This window comes from Desarmillaria tabescens (genome assembly GCF_030435595.1).
Source record: "Desarmillaria tabescens strain CCBAS 213 chromosome Unknown EV420scaffold_13, whole genome shotgun sequence".
NCBI lineage: Eukaryota > Fungi > Basidiomycota > Agaricomycetes > Agaricales > Physalacriaceae > Desarmillaria > Desarmillaria tabescens.
In genome coordinates this window covers 713,544-732,187 of record NW_026848312.1, presented here as the reverse complement: position 1 = coordinate 732,187, position 18,644 = coordinate 713,544, and the positions used below count along the sequence as shown (strand labels likewise).

The 18,644-nt window shown below is 47.7% G+C and overlaps 8 protein-coding genes across 8 annotated transcripts; 5 read left to right on the top strand and 3 right to left on the bottom strand.

Annotated features, from left to right (window-relative positions):
- Window positions 1-53: 53 nt before the first annotated feature.
- EV420DRAFT_255287 (HAD-like domain-containing protein) lies at window positions 54-1,762 on the bottom strand. Its single transcript, XM_060481432.1, has 4 exons — window positions 1,010-1,762; window positions 902-957; window positions 706-851; window positions 54-654 (listed from the first exon to the last, which is right to left on the bottom strand). The coding sequence occupies exons 1-4, from the start codon at window positions 1,735-1,737 to the stop codon at window positions 130-132; spliced, it is 1,455 nt and encodes a 484-aa protein (XP_060332322.1). The 5' UTR covers window positions 1,738-1,762; the 3' UTR covers window positions 54-129.
- A 2,297-nt stretch (window positions 1,763-4,059) lies between these two features.
- On the top strand, window positions 4,060-4,594 carry EV420DRAFT_255273 (uncharacterized protein). Its single transcript, XM_060481430.1, has one exon. The coding sequence runs from the start codon at window positions 4,214-4,216 to the stop codon at window positions 4,508-4,510; it is 297 nt and encodes a 98-aa protein (XP_060332321.1). The 5' UTR covers window positions 4,060-4,213; the 3' UTR covers window positions 4,511-4,594.
- On the top strand, window positions 4,595-5,592 carry EV420DRAFT_255274 (uncharacterized protein). The gene is made up of 2 exons (XM_060481431.1): window positions 4,595-4,957; window positions 5,012-5,592. Exons 1-2 carry the CDS (start codon window positions 4,678-4,680, stop codon window positions 5,533-5,535), a joined length of 804 nt encoding a protein of 267 aa, XP_060332320.1. The 5' UTR covers window positions 4,595-4,677; the 3' UTR covers window positions 5,536-5,592.
- Window positions 5,593-7,674: 2,082 nt separating this feature from the next.
- Window positions 7,675-9,339, bottom strand: EV420DRAFT_1307046 (HAD-like domain-containing protein; the record flags this gene model as incomplete). The annotated part of the gene is made up of 3 exons (XM_060468504.1): window positions 7,675-8,260; window positions 8,312-8,495; window positions 8,615-9,339. 3 exons carry the CDS (start codon window positions 9,334-9,336, stop codon window positions 7,718-7,720), a joined length of 1,449 nt encoding a protein of 482 aa, XP_060332319.1. The 3' UTR covers window positions 7,675-7,717.
- A 1,464-nt stretch (window positions 9,340-10,803) lies between these two features.
- On the bottom strand, window positions 10,804-12,040 carry EV420DRAFT_1268062 (uncharacterized protein; the record flags this gene model as incomplete). Its single annotated transcript, XM_060467423.1, has 5 exons — window positions 10,804-11,040; window positions 11,098-11,423; window positions 11,483-11,561; window positions 11,612-11,889; window positions 11,944-12,040. 5 exons carry the CDS (start codon window positions 12,038-12,040, stop codon window positions 10,804-10,806), a joined length of 1,017 nt encoding a protein of 338 aa, XP_060332318.1.
- Window positions 12,041-13,107: 1,067 nt separating this feature from the next.
- EV420DRAFT_255213 (uncharacterized protein) lies at window positions 13,108-14,162 on the top strand. The gene is made up of 3 exons (XM_060481428.1): window positions 13,108-13,364; window positions 13,422-13,586; window positions 13,635-14,162. Exons 1-3 carry the CDS (start codon window positions 13,346-13,348, stop codon window positions 14,099-14,101), a joined length of 651 nt encoding a protein of 216 aa, XP_060332317.1. The 5' UTR covers window positions 13,108-13,345; the 3' UTR covers window positions 14,102-14,162.
- Window positions 14,163-15,240: 1,078 nt separating this feature from the next.
- EV420DRAFT_1268143 (uncharacterized protein) lies at window positions 15,241-15,732 on the top strand (the record flags this gene model as incomplete). Its single annotated transcript, XM_060467429.1, has 1 exon — window positions 15,241-15,732. A coding segment is annotated over one exon (492 nt), but the record flags the coding sequence as incomplete, so codon positions are not given.
- A 1,326-nt stretch (window positions 15,733-17,058) lies between these two features.
- EV420DRAFT_255134 (uncharacterized protein) lies at window positions 17,059-18,473 on the top strand. Its single transcript, XM_060481427.1, has 5 exons — window positions 17,059-17,135; window positions 17,191-17,455; window positions 17,513-17,862; window positions 17,920-18,289; window positions 18,340-18,473. Exons 2-5 carry the CDS (start codon window positions 17,365-17,367, stop codon window positions 18,384-18,386), a joined length of 858 nt encoding a protein of 285 aa, XP_060332315.1. The 5' UTR covers window positions 17,059-17,135; window positions 17,191-17,364; the 3' UTR covers window positions 18,387-18,473.
- Window positions 18,474-18,644: the final 171 nt, after the last annotated feature.

Sequence of the window (18,644 nt, the reverse complement as noted above, 5' to 3'; positions counted from 1 at the left end):
ATTTGGCGGCGAATGAATTCTGTTTTTTGCTGAACTGGCGGCCGATGGTTACACTATAGGGAATTAACATGGTATGAAATTATACAGTTATCTGGTAGTTTTATCTAATATTTACTATGATCCCGAAGTTCACTCGTTCTCGCTCAGTGAGGAGTCGGCTAGGCTACACTGGATGGCATAGATAGCCATCACCGTTGTCAGACCTCGATTCCCGATGCTGAGACCCGAAGATCCGTATTTGTAGATCAAACCCATATCCCATCCTCCGTCTTCACATTGGGAAGCTCTAAGAGATTGAAGATCGATATCGTTTTTAACACCTGTAAAATGGCAAACGATAAGGCGCATTGCTAAGGCAAGTCCATCACCTGCCGCCCCAATTCGTTCCAGAATTCTTTCTTTTAAGAGCGGATAGAAGCGGTTGTGGACGACTGGATCATTGCAGCGGCTGATAAATCGATAGAGGAAGAAGAGGAAGCATTCTGCTGTTTGATAGTAACGCGATCCTTCGACATACGCCCGATGAAGAAGCACCTCGTGCACCCATTGCAAAGTCTGCTCCATCTCGCTTCCTCGACCATATGAATAGAAGAGGTGAAGGACGTTCACGCAGACAACGGGATCGATTCGCGGTCTATCATGATCGAAGTATGTCTAACAAGAGACGTTTAGACGCAGATTGAATTCAAGCTCGAGGACAATTACCTGTACGATACCGTCTTCGTTGACATAATTCAACATCTCATCCATTATAGACGTTGCTATTTTCATCCTTGCTTGAACCACCGTAAGGCCGAGTGATGTGGTGTCTAAATCGCAAGGAAACTCGTCTGTGGTAAGTTGACTATTCCCTTTAAGTATCATTAGCTCAGTTGGCGATGAACTCATCAGCCTGGCTTGCCTCGAAAAAAGTTCCACTTTCCTTCCTTCTGAACAATATCCGACTCGACCAAAGATCTGCCAAGCTGTTAGCCCATAAATCCGACGTGTAAGTTGACCTGATCCTCACCGGTCATTTGTCATCTCCAGAATGAGTAACTGAGCGAAGTTTTCCTGTATAGCTATTCCACCACACATTGAAACAAAATGTCCTGCATTCTCCTTCAAAAAGTTTTGACCTCTCTGAACCGGATCTCCAAACAAACTGAGCAGCGATTGCTTCAGTTCCTTGGGTTCGCGATACACGATACCATGCACTCCTTGGGAGCGTGCAGAAAGTACATTCTCGAGCTTGTCGTCTATGAATATAGTTCGAGAGGGTTCCAGGTTCGCCTGCGATAGCGCGTACCGGTAGAATTTAAGTTCGGGTTTACGCGTTCTCGCTGCGAAGGAGGTGAAGATGCCATCGAATATCGACCAATCCATATTATCAGCAATGCTCCGCAGGGCATCATAGTCTGGTTGTGATATGTTTGATATCCCAAAGATGCGCAAGGTCTCCCCTGTCGAGTCTTTGAGTTCCCGCAGGAAATTCACAAGATCGAGGTTGCAACGCAAAGAGGCGCAGGACTCTTCGATTGCCTTGCGGACATATATCGGGCTGATGGATAGTTCTCGTCCAAGGCTATCGTAGCATGCCTGCTGGGAGATTCGGCCCTTCTCGTACTCGAACCATGTCGATGAGGAGAGAACTCTGCGAAGGGTGTTCAGAGGGAGGGTCGAATTGGGCGGGGGAGACCATGTGAAGAGAACGTCCCCCAGACCACAAAGTATGGCGTTGTACCTTGCCATTGCCATTCTTTATTCTTGGGGCCAAGTTGATGTTTATATACATTTACTAGCATGTTTGTTTGAGGAGAATTCCCTCGGCTGCCGCGATGCTGTCTCCATGGGCTGTACATTGATCTTGTCCGCTCGTATTCCCGCCAGCGCATCACCGTTTGTTACAGGGCCTTGTAATCCACGAGGAAGGAGTTTCGATGGATGGATAAATGCAGCTATATGCGGAAAGCCTAAGGAAATAAAATGGACTGCATAGAATGTAAAGCACAAAAGAAGGCTTTTAGGGCAAAAGTTGAATGCGATATGCTCCCGGTTGATCCATGGGTATGGTATTCCCAAACTTGACGTCCCGGTGGAATGGTAGCAGCTCCTGTTAAGCATCTCGCCGGAGAATTCAAGTTCATCTGGTGCGCTTCGCATGACTTCTGCGTGAATTTGACCCCTCCTACAGTAACTGCTTCGACACTTCGCACTGAAGCGCTCTGCGACCGTAATTCGGCAACGCCCAAGAGAATATGAAATCAGGTCGAGATAGACTACCTACTACTAATATTCGCGCTACTTGCATAGCGTATGATCAAAGGGTATGTACATCGCAATGCGGTCATTTGTATCTTGAGAGCCAAGGTCATTTTTGTGGTTGGTGAGAGAAAGATCGGACTTTATCACGAACCGACCTTGAGCGCATGGAAGAGCCTCCGAGACTGCCGAGATAGCCAGAAACTAGCCCATAAGCATCATAAACTTGTGACGGATTCAATGGTCACCAAAAGTGAGTCCAGTATCTCTTGGTAGACTGTCTTGGCTGAAGTCGAGGGTGCCATCCAATCTGTCATACATCAGCGCTAGTCCAACAAGGCCCTAGGACCTTGATTATCGGATTCTAGATACTGTCAGGAAGGTCACGAGCGGCTGACGTTGACCGTCTCCAGGACAAGTGATGTCCTATGGCACCGTATCATGACGCTGATAGCACTTAACGCGTTATTTTGATGTAGGAGATAGCGCTAACTTGAACTTGGTACACCGCATGCTCGCATCAAGGGACACACATTTCTTTTTGACAGTACAGTGGTTCCGTGCCAAGGTTCCTTTGAGCAGGACAACTTTTTGAAAGATTCGTAATCGAGTTGCGATAGATGCAGTTTGAACAACCTAGACAGGATTCAGTGATCGTTCCATCAGTTTCAAGAGAGAACCAATACTTACTCGAACACCGTATGACTTCGGGTTGTATTTAGCTCGCCATCCCATAGATGATGGAACAAGCATAAGTGGTGGTGTTTTCAATGACAGCTTCAAATATGTGCCGGTATATATATAAATTGGTCCAGCGTAGGGGTTGCCGATACTTTTCTGGTCAAGCTATGACATGTCACATTTCTGGACCTAGGAATCGCAGTTAGAAGGACGGACACGGAGCTTTTTTTGAAAGTTAGTGTATCAAGGATGTGTGAGAATCGGATTCATCCTTAATATTAAAAAAGGATTCCAAAAACGTAGGGGTCCACCGTCGTGAAGTGCCTGAAATTCCCGCTACCTTGGTAGTGGGTTATGTGCGGTGCACTATTGTTCGAAGTTTTGGCGTGAAATTGCAAACTAGCCGGAAAGAAACCCGGAGGCAGTGTTCCGTGTGTGCCCGGTCGGTGAAGAAGAAAAAAACGCTACTGTTTGAACTTTTGGCGTGAAATTGCAAGATAACCGGTTTAGTGACCGGATCCAATGGTCCGTTTTTTTCCGCAACACCGCCATGGAGCTTGGAGGCAATGTCCAGCCACCGTATTCCGTGTGTGCCCGATCGGTGAAGAAGAAAAAAACACTACTGTTTGAACTTTTGGCGTGAAATTACAAGATAACCGGTTTAGTATACCCTTGTCCGTTTTCTCCCGTCTGGATCACGTGGGAGCGCGATCCTGACCAAGCAGCGCGGCAGCTCTTGATTACTTACGTCTGTCTTTACTTCCTCTTGCTTCACTGTCTCGTTGGCAAGGGAAAATACCAACTTACTCTCGCTTTTGAAAACAACCGCTCTCGATGCGGCAGTCTCGTCCGTACTACTGGAGGAATATCCGCCGTTACTGTTCAATGTGAACAGGGACTTTTTACGACCCAAATTCCGCTTTTGATTCGAAGAGAAAGTAATGCAGTCGTCCAGCTCGGATTTGACTAGTTTCTGGAGCTTGTCAGAAATTCCAACTTCCGCAAAGGTGTGTTATATCATTTACGGTTTTCTTGATAATGTTTGAACTAATTATCTCTTCAAGGGAATAACAAGCTACCAGTCGTCGCTCTCCAGGCTTTGAGTGATCATTATGTCGCATTGACAGATCTTACTCAAGGTCTTCTTACCGTCAACCATCGCGACCTTGTGCATGGTCATGGTTCTCTTTCATATACGACTTGCGCAGATTTCCGCAATTTTGGAAGGTTGCTATTGGAACATTTCCTTGCTGGCCTGTGTGCAAGCGAGAGCGGTTTCTTGTGCTCTGCAATGATGACTCAGTGTCACACAGTCATGATCCGCCCATCTTTGTTCTCTTTGTCATGTTTGTTGTCATCAAACCCCGTGTTACGGATGTCATCCCCTATGCTCCGGACCGTCATCGATGTTGTTGGACTTTCAGTCGACGTTGAAGCTGTATATGTTCAGAGCGCTCTCCAGGAACGTCTGCATGATGCATTGTACATGCCCTATAATCCTCATCCTGATTACATTGTTCGTCTTTTGACAGGGTTTGAAAGACTCCGGCGTGAAGACGTACGGTATCGGCGTCGAAGGCAGTGTTGAAACGCTACGTACGCGTGTCTGCGATCATGTTTTCAGGGTTCTTGTCTCACTTCAGTGCGTCGCCCCTTGCTGACTGTTTGTCCTGGTTGTTTGGAGGTTTTTGCAGAGCTTTAAAGACCCGATACTAAGGGTTTTTTCCCTTTTCTTCCTTCCCCTGTAACTCATCTATGTCTCAGCCTCAATTCACTGTTTTCTCCGTTCTCGACGAGCCTGTCCGCTACTCGTTTGACATTTACATGTTCAATTCCATAGTGTCAACGTCGTGGTTGTCTTCCCGCGGGCTTCAGACGTCTCGTTCTTTGGAGCTTATTGTCCATTGTCAAGGAGAGCGTGGCACGGCTGTGTTAAGCATGCGATTCCGACCGTCCAATTTCACTGATAACGACATCATTCTCGGCCGTGATTTCTTCGCGTTATATCGTGAGTTGTATCCGATTTATGGCTCTAGTATGTCTTTCCTTGTTTTCTTTACGCTATTTTTATTTAAACTACTTGTTGCAGTTGATGGTGTGTCGCATGAATCCAACGGTGACATCATTCCCGTTCATCATTTTGACACTTTCATCCCAAGGGATGTCGATTCGGTGATTGCTCTGTCTCCCTCGACCGTCCTGTCTGTGACAGGAGTTTCCACCTCCATGTCAAACGACATGAGTACTGGAAGTGGTCGTAGCGCTGCATCCCGTGCCTCTATACCCGCTGATACCGCTGATACCGCTGATACTACCGCTGATTTTACCGCTGAGACTCCTGAGATGCATGCCGTTGCTCCTAGCCTGTTGTTCGGAGATTCTGATTCTTCTGGTGTTGGATTCAGTGTTCAACAGCATATTCTCACTTCCTTTTTTTTCAGTCATATCACTACTGGACCTCGTGCTTCTCTCTTCGTTGAGGACTGCAATGTTCTTCATGTTATTGCTCGCAGTCATGGTCTGACCTACGACGACAGTCTTGACATCGCTACAATTAGACAGTCAGTCTATAATACGACGTTTGATTTTAGGAGATTGCTACGGCTCTCATAGAAAATATAGGAAGGATGATGAATTTTTAAAGAACATCAATGATACATTTGACTGTGCTGTATTTGCATCTGGATTCACGTCTGCAATCGAACTCAGTTTACGCACTGTCCGACATATATTGAGTTACACTGGGCATGTCGCACACTTGACTCTACTGAAGCTTAGCGCTATAGTTGAGTCACTAGGCTTTAAAGGATCTCGGACAAGGCAGAGAATGCTTAACTTTCTGACAGATTATACACGAACTATTGATCCACCTACTCGAGGTTTTCTGGATGGTACTCCGACACTTGTTTTAGAGCGCATGGCCAACGCTCACGGAATTTTATGCAATGTTAACAGCACGATCTCTGACTTGATAACCGATCTCAGTGAACATTTTCAGGAAGGACTTTGTGCCCATCACCACGATACAGCACACGTGTCCGACGAACACCGCTCTTTTTCTGATATACCTGGTCGTTCTGACGCAGACTTGATACTTGTCCGAATGGAACGTATTGTTAGAACGCTTTCTTTAAGAGCGTGTCGTCGCATCATGATTAGTCATGGTTTAAACCCTGATGTATCCACTGCAAGGGAGGCCCGCACTGCTATAAGGAATCACATCCATGGAATTAGAAAAGGCAAAAAATACGCCGAGTTTGTTTCTGGCCATAGTGCTATCAAGAAAACCGTAGATGATATAACACACCTTTGCGGAAGTTGGAATTTTTGACAAGGTCCAGACACCATGCGGGCCTCCCTTGCAGTGGATACATCAGGGTTCAAAATGATGCGATGACACGCTCTTAAAGAAAGCGTTCTAACAATACGTTCCATTCGGACAAGTATCAAGTCTGTGTCAGAACGAACAGGGTGATCCAGACGGGAGAAAACGGACAAGGGTATACGGTCTCTAAACCGGTTTCAAATCTCGACTGTTCTGATTTGGAGAGTCTGCCTAGGGGAGACTACTAAACAGGTTATCTTGCAATTTCACGCCAAAAGTTCAAACAGTAGTGTTTTTTTCATCTTCACCGATCGGTCGTGGGGGTAGAGAAGCACAACAGCTTTGTATAAATTTTTATGAGTTCGTCGCGCTCAAATTCTTGGCGTGAAATTGGGTTATATATATGGTACGACGGGGAATGCGAAACAACAGTCAGTCACCTCTTGATGTCGGTTCGAGTGGCCTCCAAAAATCCTCATTGAACTCTGATAAAAATTCCCTGATGTACAAGTGAGTCCTACTGCGGAATTTTCCGACTGACTAGTCGGCTGACAGACCTGAAACAAGGTAGCGGGTCTTGCCGCTCGCCGGCCCTACTTACTTATTAAATACTATAGCCTGGGTGTCCTCCGCAATCCGACCTTTAAACGTGACCAACGTCAACATCAATGGCGCTAAGCAAGGAAAAGAAAATTGTCAGCACTAGGTACCCCAACAATGCGTCAGGAGTAATGCGGGCATACCCAGATTCTTCGAAAGGCAGAGAATAGCGCAGGGGCGAACAAACAACTTGGACGGGGGTCGGGACTCGTCGCCGCGTCGGGCCGATGGCAGCGATTGTTTGGCATCAACAAACAAACACAGCTTTCTTCACCACCACCACGAACATCACGCGTCCTTCGTACAGGCCACGATACTATCGCGCCGTAGATGTGTCTGTAACATCATTTGGGAGCTTAAATTCCTGGACGATGCCGAAGAATGACCTGGCAGCCGGTTTGGACGCAGATTTTCGGTTCGGAGTGAGCAAATCTACCATCTCTTCGTCTTTCCAACGTCCTTATATCCAATTTTAAGCACATTTCGCGGAGAACGGGGGCCTTTTTATTGGCGTACAGCGGTTCATCGGCAGCAGGACATCATTGAAGAGCTCCACCGATTCCGCCTAAAGTACCATCCATTACTAGACTATCTGGTCTGTAATAGCGGCTTTACAATGGTTAATGGTCAGTATACCTACCAGTCTTTGCGATGTTTTTGTTTATCATCTGACAACGCGTCTAGGTAGTACGTATTGCCGAAGGCAGATTCCATTCAAAAGAAGGACAGGCATCCCCGCCAAAGGCCTGATCCTGTCATCGTCTCTAATGCATATGCGCGATGCTACTTCCTAAGCAATATGTGAAGCCCGATGGACGAGTGTAACGGTACGAAATCAACAAATTACACCATGATACATCCTTATTGTCATCATTGAAAGGCTGATTCGTCGCCGTTCCATAGTGAGGAACTAGCCATGCTACTACACTGGATAGCGTGGATAGCCATTACCGTCGTCAGACCCCGATTCCCAATACGGAGACCCGAAGAGCCATATTTGTATATCAAGCCAATATCCCACCCTCCATCCTCACGCTGAAGCCCTCGGAGAGTCTGGAGGTCGATCTTATTCTTCACATCTGTAAAGTCGCACACAATCAGGCGCATCGCCAAGGCAAGTCCGTCTCCTTCTGTCCCAATCCGCTCCATAACTCTATCTCTCAGGAGCGGATAGAAACGATTGTGGATGACTGAGTTATCGCAACCGCTGATAAATCGATAGAGGAAGAAGAGGAAGCTTTCTGCTGTCTCGTAGTATCGCGATCCTTGTACGTATGCACGATGGAGAAGGACCTGGTATACCCATTCCAAGGTTTGGCTCATTTCATTTCCTCGACCGTAAGAGTAGAAGAGGTTGAGGACGTTTACACAGACAACGGGATCAATCCGCGGCCGGGTGCGGTCAAAGTACGTCTATGCAGACGCGTTAGGAATTGTCCCTTAGTCTCGCGGAAAAAGAATCACCTGTACGATTCCGTCCTCATTCACATACATCAACATCTCATCCATCGTAGATGCTGCTACCTCTTCTTTCGCTCGAATCACTGTGAGCCCAAGCGAGGTCGTGTCCAGGTCACAAGGAAATTTTGTCGTCGTAAGTTGACCATCCCCTTTGATCGTTATCAGCTCGGATAACCACGGTAATCTACTAGTTCAACTTGCCGCGGAAGAAGTTCCACTTTCCCTCATTTGGTATATCCAGATCAACCAAAGACCTATCACTCTGTTAGCACCTGATCTCCAAGAAGCTCAAAGATATGAAATCACCGATCACTAGTCATCTCCAAAATGAGCAGCTGAGCAAAGTTTTCCTGAATGACTAGTCCAGCGCATTCGGAGGTAAGACGCCCTGCATTCTCCTTCAAGTATTCTTGACCTCTCAGTACCGGATTTCCCACCAGATTGAGTAATGATTGCTTCAATTCTCTGAAGCCATGGTATACGAGACCATGTAGTCCTTGAGAACGCGCTGAGAGTACGTTCTCGAGCTTGTCGTCTATAAAAATGGTTCGAGAGGGATCGAGATTCGCTTGAGACAGCGTGTAGCGGTAAAAACTCAGATCAGGTTTACGTTTACCTGCTGCAAAGGAGGTGAAGATGCCGTCGAAAACCGACCAGTCCATGTCCGCCGAAATGCTCCGGAGCGCTTCATAGTCTGGTTGCGATATGTTGGACATAGCAAAGATACGCAGCGATTCCCGATTCGTGTCTTTGAGCTCCTGGAAGAAGCTCGCCAGATTCCTGTCCCATTTCAGGGAGGCACAGGAGTCGTCGATTGTTTTGCGGATGTCAGCCGGATCGAGGGACAATTCTTGTCCGAGACGGCCATAGCAGACCTGCTGGGAGACACCGCCTTTCTCGTACTCAAACCATGTCGCAGAGGAAAAGATTTTCTGCAGGTTTTTCGGAGAAATGGTGTGGCTGGATGGAGGAGACCATTTGAAGAGGACATCTCCCAAATCGCAGATTATGCTGTTGTATCGCGCCATCGATATCCTATGGTTTTCAGTCTCAGACAAGGCGGATTCTTTTATCTGGTTTGCTGCAAGGAGTTCATTGCCGAGCCTCCGACATTAGTGCATTCTAGGTCCATTTTCTCTTCTGTGGATCTGTCGCTAGACACTGATTGTGTATTACAGCGCCTTTGACTCGTGAAAACAACTGAATGTATATTGGGGCCACAGGAACCAAACCCTTCGCATAGCGCATAAAGGAAAGAAGAAAGAGTTGTCAGGTCAACCATACCCCGAGCTCGGGTTTTGATGTCCTGAACCAGTATGGTATGGCACCTGGTAAAACGGTTTTCTTGGACAAGTTTCCCTTGTGGTTGTTCATGAGGCTGGCATGAATTGGGTGTATCCCGCAGCGCCTCCAGCGACAGTCCCTGCATCTCTATCCCCGAAGAACTCCGGGTCCTCATCCATCGAGGCCACATTAGTCAACTCAACAGAACAGCTCCTCGAACACATTGTGCTTGTTGTCGGCGGGCGATGTGTCTCTCATTGGAACGGGAACAACTGAGCAAAGCGTAGCGGCAGGATTGACCCAAGGTTATCGTGATGGTCGACGAAAGAGGCTGTTTTCGCGATGTCAACGATGACTACTTTCTCCAGTACCATCATCACCGCGCATTCTCCGCAATGACCACGATGATATCTACGCAGATGTTTATATCACATCCTCGGGCCTGCGAGAGCATTCGGAAATGACGATAGGTGTGGCAGTTGGCGGCACGGCTTACGCTGGTCCATCTTTGGTCACATCATGGTGAGCAAGGCCTAACCTTTCTTCTTTCAATCATCTTTACGGGCCTTTATAGATCCCCGAAACAATGACGGAACCCTTAATGTTTCCGTTTGCCGCAAAAGAGCACCTTGACCCCAAACTGTTGATGACCCGCTGCGCTGATTGGACCTTACAGCGCCCTTCCTCACAGTGAAATTCCTAGTTTGCAGACTGTTTCGGTTGCAATGCTTATTTTGGTGTTCCGTCACAAGCTCCGCGCTCCATCCATTACGACCTTCCTGCCTGCCTCTCTGCCTCTCTTCAAAAGAGGATAGCGACAACAAGGGTATGTTCCAGACCGGACGACCGGAGTGACCCTGGTTGTTCGACGTCCTTCACAACCCATGGATCCCCCGTTCTTATGCCCTTTTCAAAGTATACGAGGATTAGCGGTATCCTCTACCGGCGCGAGACCCCGCAGCTGCCTACCACTCTGAGATTCCCAACTTTTGTGGTATGTCTACCCTATTCAGTTGCGAGGAATATGGAGGCTCAAAGTGCTTAGCAAACCATTTCGTGACGAGCGTATTACATCAATCTCCCTCACATCACAGCTATTTATCATTCGTTGGCTCGACTCGGTTATAGACGATGGATCAAATGATGTCTATAAAGCCCTTTCTGTCGCAACGGGTGCTTGTTCTCCTCATAGTCCATCGTATCCCTAATGCCTAACTTGGAAACGGCTTCGACAATTCCTCAAAGGAGCTCTCAGACCCAGGTCCCGCTCCTTCCTTTGCGTGCACTACCTCTCTTATCGTCGTCATAGGAGAGTCGGATCGCTCGGTATCGGAAAAAACGCTCTGAAATTCCATCGCCGACATTTGTCCACTTGCGGCAGCGACAGCCTCACTTGACAGACCATGGCCGCAGGCGACGCGTATCATAATGAGCTGCGGGGTCATGGCCTATAAAAATAAGGTGCATGTTAGTTTTGTTCTGCGAAGAAGTGGGAGGTGCTTAACCTCAACCATGATCATCAGCGGGACAAACAAATTGGACGCCGTGGTCCTCAAACCATATAGGATGATGAAAACAAATGAGATCAGCGCGTACGGCAGGGCACATTCAACCAACATTGCCGCAATTCCGGTATATAATTTCTCGCACTCTGGTCCCAACTTCTGGATCCCCCTACGCATCGATAGAACACGGGCGACGATCATGAACGTCACGAGAAGGGTGAAGGTGATTGAAAGGGCCCAGTATGGGATGGAAAACTTGGCAATACTAGCTCCCCAGATCACCACGCCGGGTAAAGCCAACTGAAGGACGAGGAGTATGCCCATGGCTGCCAGAGGAATATCGCGTCAGTCGAAACACGGGAACTTGTTGAAGAGCGTATCGTACCAGTCGAGGAAAGAAGAAGCAAAGCTGGAAGGGCGACGGCTATCCATAGGCCCCGGTACACTATCCAGCACCTCCAGAGCTGCTATCAGATGAGCCGATACCGATGCAACAATCCGCGACGAGACGCACCATACAGATATCGGCAAGAAATGTGATAGAAATCGCTGCCACGTTAGCGACAAGGATTGTTGTCGTATAACTCTGCTCAATCTGGTACTGCAGGGGTCCGCCAGGGTAGCCGCGTTCGTCGATCCACGCCATCTCATTCGAATGGATGTTACATGCCGTATAGATTGTCGATAACAGAACCAGTATGCCGACATATGTGATGGACTGCCAGACATATTTCTTTGTCTTCGAATTTATGACGTGGTACACGGCGAGGAACGCAATTGCCAGTTGCGTACCTTGATGCGGGGCAGAGGTGGGTGAGGTTCTACTGCTTCAAAAGCGAAACTCACCATATGCCATAGCGCCGATATAAACTGTGGCATTAAGGGCCTGTTCAAACCACAGCGATGAAGCAGACTCATCGGTCCTCCACGGGTCTTTAGCCATATGCTGGACTAGCGCTGGAGGCGGAACGGTGCCAGCGAAGCCTGTCGAGCTGTTTTTGTGCTCCTGCGATGGTACCGTGCCTACCGGGGACGTCGACACAAGCAAGTGGAGCAAGTGCCAGTAACGAAAATTGACATTTATTGATCATCAGCCAACGGATACTAAACACGAGATCTTCTATTACATACTAGTGTTGCTTCTTTTTATAGTAACCCTGTAACAGGTGGGTATCAGTCCTTGTGTTCTGTATACATATTAAGCTAATTGAGCTTGCGATAGCATTAGATCTGCAAGCTATCTGCTTTGAATTCGGGTTCCTTCAGAGTCCAGGAATTGCTGGTGCAGGCCATTGCACCTTCATCATGTGTGGTATCTATCAACTCCGGGGCGCATTTCGGACGACTCTTGGAGACGCGATGGGGAGTATCCAGGAGGTCCGATGAAGCAATGATTCCAGATAGCGCCTGGACGTAATTATCAGAGGCAAATGAATGGTCATCATCTTAGTCTACATAGCCATCTCGGCTGTGAACCTCTGCGACCTCGAGCTACTGACGGAAACGTTGCTCCGGATCTCTCTGAGCCCTCACCGCATGGTCTCGTCGCGATATCGATCAGAGAGTCCTCGATGCGCTTTCTGTATAAAAGATCTTCTCCGCCTAGGATGTTGTTAGCAACATTCACCCACTGTCCCACCAAGAATCCCGATGTCTACTAGATTCGTCTCAGCTCTTCTCGCCTGCATTCTCATGCTCGCTATCTTCTCGTCCAATGTCTCAGCAGCCCCGTTGACACTGGGCTCTGCAGCAAATGGTATGTGGACAGATCATTTTTGTAGCGAGCGCACTAACCCCGTCTTGTCCGGTAGATAATCCGGCTACTGATGCCAGTGGTTCCATTCTGGAAACGCACGCTCAATCTGGGGAAGGATCCTCATACAAGGTACTTGCATACGGCATCTAGTTTTGGTACGTGAGACTCCTTCAAAGCCATTTCAGCTTCCTTATAATCATTACTTCTAAGGTTTTGTCTACTAGCGGTCAGATGGCTTGGCATGTAGTAATCCGGAGTTATATCGTGTCGTATTGATGTGCGCCAAATGGAATAGCTTGATGATTCCGGATGTTGAAACGCGAGCCTGACCAGACTTGAGTTAATCTGACGATGAGGTCCCCTGACGTTGCGTGTATCAATGAGAAACCGGAACGGGGCAACCATCACGAATCCGAGTGTATAAAAGATGTGCGAGCTAAGGTATACTTTTTATCTTACCTGCATTCACATATCCCAACTCGACTGTGAAATATGTTTATGGAGCAAAAAGGTAAAGAAGATAATTTGAAGAGCGCATATCACACATCTGTTAAAATAAATTTCCTAGGAAATCCGCTTTCCTCAAGGCTTCGGCTCGTAATAACTTTCTTGGCAGCATCTACAGTTTTCACTGCCATTTGCGCGACTATCACCTGTAATCAATTTCAGGCTTCGCAGGCGATTCGTTCCAAAATCAAGTCACTTGGAGAGAATTCTAAGACTCAGAACTACTGTGAGCACTCAGGAATATTCCCCCGTCATTGCTAACTATCCACTACAGCGTACCTTGGGCATGATTACCCACAGGAATGGAATGTCCCCGGTCTTACTGACTCGGAAGTGTACGTCTACGTCGGAAACTCGGAGCATTACGCACTAGATACAGAGCCCGGCATATCAGAATGGGACAGACTCTTGCCTCCGGGCGGCGGGATGGTGCATCTCGGACCTAACCAAAGACCGTTCAGCATCTCCATATTTCATCAGCTTCGCTGCTTGAACATCATACGTGGGGGATTGACGGACTCGCAGAAGACGGCGGACCCGAAGTTACTTCAGCATTGCATGAATTATTTGCGGCAGATGGTTCTATGTCGAGCCGACTCGCAGCTTCAGTCGGTGAGGAGATCTACAGGTGGACATGTGACATCATGGAGCCAGCCGCGCGTTTGTAGGAACTGGAAGATGGTGTATGATGCTACTGAGGCGAATTTCAGGGAATATGATCAGGATATCACTGGGCTTTGAATCTGACCAGGACTGTCATCGCGCCATTGTATATAGCATACCGTGTCATTAAAGGTCTCCGAAAACATGAGTAACTATTTATGCATCACGATGTACCCCGACATAAGCGGGCGGCAGTCGAGCCAACGTACTGACTTGAGTCGCTCCATCCTGAACCTTTTCGCGGAACCGACAAGCCGAAATTTGGAACACAAAGACTTGAATAGTTGTAAATAGCATGACAACCGTTACTGACACTTCCCTTTGAAACGCCTGAGTAAGGATTCACTAGTCAGGATGCATCGAAGTTTGAAGCAATTTCTCTGTGGACTATGGGGATAGGTAAAACTTTGCCTGTGGTTATACAGCCGAATTCAGCAGCGAAAGCCTTCCTTTTCTCGCCTGTCTCTCTCGCTGCCTCCTCAATTACTGTACTGGTGAATTTCATTCAAGTTTCTCTTTGTCGTGGGTACTCTCAACAAATTATCTTATCATGTGGGCGACATGATTTCAAGTTCGGTGGACATACAAGGGACTGTAACGTGGCATACTTATAGCCAACATATAGCGAACCACATTCAGATCACGGAGGCTATGAGAGTGCCCAGGGGGCCGAACAGCAATCTGGTGACGGCCCTCCGATGCATCTAGAAACAATGATTCTTGATCCACGTATGGGCCCACGCGTCGCATATCTACCGTACATTTACGAGGTACAGCCTAGTTAGCAAGCACTTGAGACCTACTACCAGAGATATCCTCGACTGGTTGAAACTTCAGTGGGAAACTATGCTACATGATATTCCTGACGGTTGCCGGAATGTCTCGTATTCCTGCGTCTCTTTGTCGTACAATGCAGCGCATCCACGAGATAGTTAAAACAGTATATTATGCAGCCTCTGTAGAAATCATCGCAGCAACTCCTTAACCCTCTCGGTAGTAATTATGAAGCTTCAGGACAGTAAAGCTTGTCTCTCGATCTGCTACTTTCTCATTGCAATTTTGTATGCATCGAATATCGTCCTGCATATTATATATTGGAAAACAAATACACCGTCTCTTCGAGGCGACACAACAACAAGCCACAACCCCAGTGAGTCCTCATATTATAATAACAAATTTCCTCTCAACTAACGCGAACAACAATACCAGGCTTTCTGGGCCATGACTTCCCTTCGAGTCTTCCTCTTCCTCCTTCGCGTCCTCCCTCGGACCGTGTCCTACTCCCCGTCCAGGAAACCGTTCATTATTCCCTCTCCGGAGACGCGTCAGACAACGAATGGTTCAATCTTACCTCTGCAGGATTTGGATACGCTCATCTGGGACCCGATAGTCGATTGTTCATGGTTGGGATGTTCCATGAGCTGCACTGCCTTCGCGTCCTCAACTTCGCGTTTGGCCATTCTCACATGGCTATGATGGACCATTCTCACCATTGTCTGAACTACTTGCGACAGATGGCCCTTTGTTCCGCCGACGTTACCCTCGAGCCTGGTGATTTTACGGAACGAAACTTTGAAGGAAGCAGAACAGGAGCGGTGCATGTCTGCCGAGATTGGAGTGCACTGTACGACGTTATGGAGGAGAACTGGGCTCAGTGGGGGGATGTGGTTGGTGACGACACTAATGCGCGCGCAGCTGCTTCTCTGTAGTTCGGGGAACAGACTGGCCGAGATGATACAGCATTCGACGGCTGAGAAGGACACTATACGACATTGGATATATCCTATTGAATACCTAGTAATATTAAATATATCAGTACTATGTATATTATAATATATTCCATTTATTCCTTACTGACTTGGTTCGACACCCTCTCGGCCTGAAGCAACGTGAGTGAACACTACAACTGGGTCGTCGATGACATGGGGCCCCACTGACCGCAGCATCAGGTGCAACGGTGGAGGCACGGTCATACGAGTGGACCTCGTTGTGTGAGGCCAAGGAGAGAAAAGCCTGGGCGGTATGCGCGGATGGACTAGAGTACCGCCGTACTTGCCAGGTCATTGATATCCGTACAGTCTTTGATTAAATTTCAATGATATCAGTAAAAACGGTGACTGCAGCGCAATGTTCGCTAAAACGAGGAGAACGGCGATGGAGTGAACCCAAACTCGAGAAAGACTGGTCAGAAAAAGTGAAGGAAGATGCAAAGGAAGATTTACCGGGACATCGGTCCGCGATGAGATTCAGGTGCCATCGGCAATTGCCGATGTTCCGCTTTTCTCTACTTTCAAGTCAGAAAAGTAAGTATTCTGATGCCAACCTTCATTGCCGCGTGCTATCGCTGACAGCGTTCCCCCATCTTTTTACCGCTGGAAAGCCTCAAGAGCAGTAAGCCAGAAAAGGAACTTTGCGTAAACTGTGAATTCAATACAACTTGAACTTAAACTTTCTCCCGGTAACCCACTTGGTTGATCGTCTCGTCGCATCACCGTAATTTTTAACACACATGGAAGGCTACGTGTGTATTCCCACTCTCGATGTTATCAAAGTTGAACGTCATCGAAAATCGTTAACCAATACTCATTACCGCCGGCTACCACGTTCGGCACTGCCTTGGCTTCAGGCTGTGGTCGACGGTCGTTTTATCAAGTTGATATCGCCGTCGCTTCCTGTGCACGCAATTATCATTGTAAGTAGCGCTGCTCATCGTGCTGGTCGTGGAGAAGGATGATCGCTATGCGCAGATGCAACGCCAGCACTGCTCGACTCCCCCGCCTGCCCCGCTTTTTGTAACAGTTTCGTATGGTCGAGCTGTTTACCAGTAGCGGGGAATAGTAACCAACGACAATCAAGTGGTAGTGACTACTGCCGAGATGATCTGAGGATACGGAGGTGGCTGTATAGGGAGAGATGAACGTTTCTCCCTAACTTTCTAGGTTTCGAGCGATTGGAACTTGAGTCAAACCCACTGATTTTGCATGCTAGAGATGCGATATCTACAGTCACCCTACGAATTTGACTCATTATGAATAAGTTGGGGCCACTCCAGAGGAGTTCCGGCGTCCCGTTTAACGGCATTGGAAGGAGGACTTCGACCGAAACGTTAGCTGTGAGTCTATCCGGTGATCCTATGCAGTGCAACGTTATTTATCTCAACTATCTAGCTTGCTACGCGCCCACTTCATAGGCGGCCATCACGTATCAGTTTGGTCATACTATGACGCCCTGTGGCGGAATTGAAACGATGCTGGACTCGTTGATTCCGCTCTTGCTCAAATATCGGCCGGTGCAAAGGATTAGAAAGTACTATCTACCCCCCCCCTCTCCCGTCATCCAATATGCTATCAGCTTTTTGGCAAGCGATGGCAGGGTACACACCAGTGATGACGTCGAAAGACAGCGATACAGAAGGAGGGAACGCTACCAGCTGTAAGTCCTTACAATATTGTCGGGAAGGAGTGCAAGGGAATGAAACTCTCCCCACAGGTTGGACCGACCATCTGATTATGTGGACATCTATTGGAACCCTATTCTCGTCTCTAATCACCCTGTTAATGGTGGCGTTGAATATTGTCAATTTTACGTCCAGCATGCACGGATCTCCCATCGTTCAAACCAGACAACCTAGCCAGTACATTCATCTTGACTCTGTTTTCCGGAATAACCATGATCGGAACGCCTCGCACCACACTTCCGTCGTGAATTTCCCCGATATTGTAACACAGATAGAAGCACGTAGCCCTGGTCGCCTAGTGCAAGAAGATACAAGCCGTCAGTGGCGCACCCCGCTCGGTACCGTATTTCCAGATGATCGACATGTTATCGTATCTTCGGAGGTGAGCGTTAGCTACTTCTTCTATCGGGGATGCGCATTAACTCACGGTATCTTTTAGACATCAACGGTACTCCAGTTCTTCCACTTGGACTACGGAATGGAGTATTGCTCTTTGACGTTATCGATCCCTCCGCCCAGCGATGGATTTGACCCGGAAGTGAAGCTAGAGAATGATACAGTCATCGACGTTTGGCTGCTACAGTCGGAGTGGTCAAAGTGCCTCATACGTGCATCTTCTGGGGAAACCGCACCGAAGAGAATGGCACTGGTAGCCAGTGTTCCTATCCGTTTTGGAGAGCCTTTCGTGACGGACAGATTCCGTTGTCCTTCAGGCGAGCTATCGCTGTTTGAACTGTCGTGTTCGCCTTCAAGTGCGCACTCTTGCCATGTCGAGTTTTGGCAAAGTGGAGAAATCTCGCCGCATGCAGGTAAGGTCTCAGGCTTTTGATATGAGATGGAAACTAATAAAGATATCTAGGGGCGTATATCACGCAAGAGTGCAGTCTGGAAGGAAGAGAAGTGTAAGATAATGGACCGTCTCCATCACGGTACCCTATAGCTATATAATTATAAGCTACTTACATATGTTAAATAGATTTTCCTAATGTGCAATGAGCATCATATTTGATGATGGAAATGGAAAGAAATATTTGAACTCGTAGGCAATCGTCTGCGTACAGTTCTCTCAAGAATCAAGATGTTGTCTTGTGTATGTTTCGTAGTGTGCTGGCCATCATAGAGGAGGAATGCCTCCGTTCTGATCATGGCGATGACCAAATTCAG

What these genes read in the sequence shown, in the direction of transcription:
- EV420DRAFT_255287 (XM_060481432.1), bottom strand. Translation starts at nt 1,737, where the DNA reads ATGGCAATGGCAAGGTACAACGCCATACTTTGTGGTCTGGGGGACGTT. An exon ending in AAAGTGGAACTTTTTTCGAG is followed by an intron (nt 852 to 901) that starts GCAAGCCAGGCT and finishes TGATACTTAAAG; the next exon opens with GGAATAGTCAACTTACCACA. An exon ending in ACGAAGACGGTATCGTACAG is followed by an intron (nt 655 to 705) that starts GTAATTGTCCTC and finishes GTCTCTTGTTAG; the next exon opens with ACATACTTCGATCATGATAG.
- EV420DRAFT_255273 (XM_060481430.1), top strand. Translation starts at nt 4,214, where the DNA reads ATGATGACTCAGTGTCACACAGTCATGATCCGCCCATCTTTGTTCTCT.
- EV420DRAFT_255274 (XM_060481431.1), top strand. Translation starts at nt 4,678, where the DNA reads ATGTCTCAGCCTCAATTCACTGTTTTCTCCGTTCTCGACGAGCCTGTC. An exon ending in GTATCCGATTTATGGCTCTA is followed by an intron (nt 4,958 to 5,011) that starts GTATGTCTTTCC and finishes TACTTGTTGCAG; the next exon opens with TTGATGGTGTGTCGCATGAA.
- EV420DRAFT_255213 (XM_060481428.1), top strand. An exon ending in TTCTAAGACTCAGAACTACT is followed by an intron (nt 13,587 to 13,634) that starts GTGAGCACTCAG and finishes TATCCACTACAG; the next exon opens with CGTACCTTGGGCATGATTAC.
- EV420DRAFT_255134 (XM_060481427.1), top strand. Translation starts at nt 17,365, where the DNA reads ATGCTATCAGCTTTTTGGCAAGCGATGGCAGGGTACACACCAGTGATG. An exon ending in AGGAGGGAACGCTACCAGCT is followed by an intron (nt 17,456 to 17,512) that starts GTAAGTCCTTAC and finishes CTCTCCCCACAG; the next exon opens with GTTGGACCGACCATCTGATT. An exon ending in AGAAATCTCGCCGCATGCAG is followed by an intron (nt 18,290 to 18,339) that starts GTAAGGTCTCAG and finishes AAAGATATCTAG; the next exon opens with GGGCGTATATCACGCAAGAG.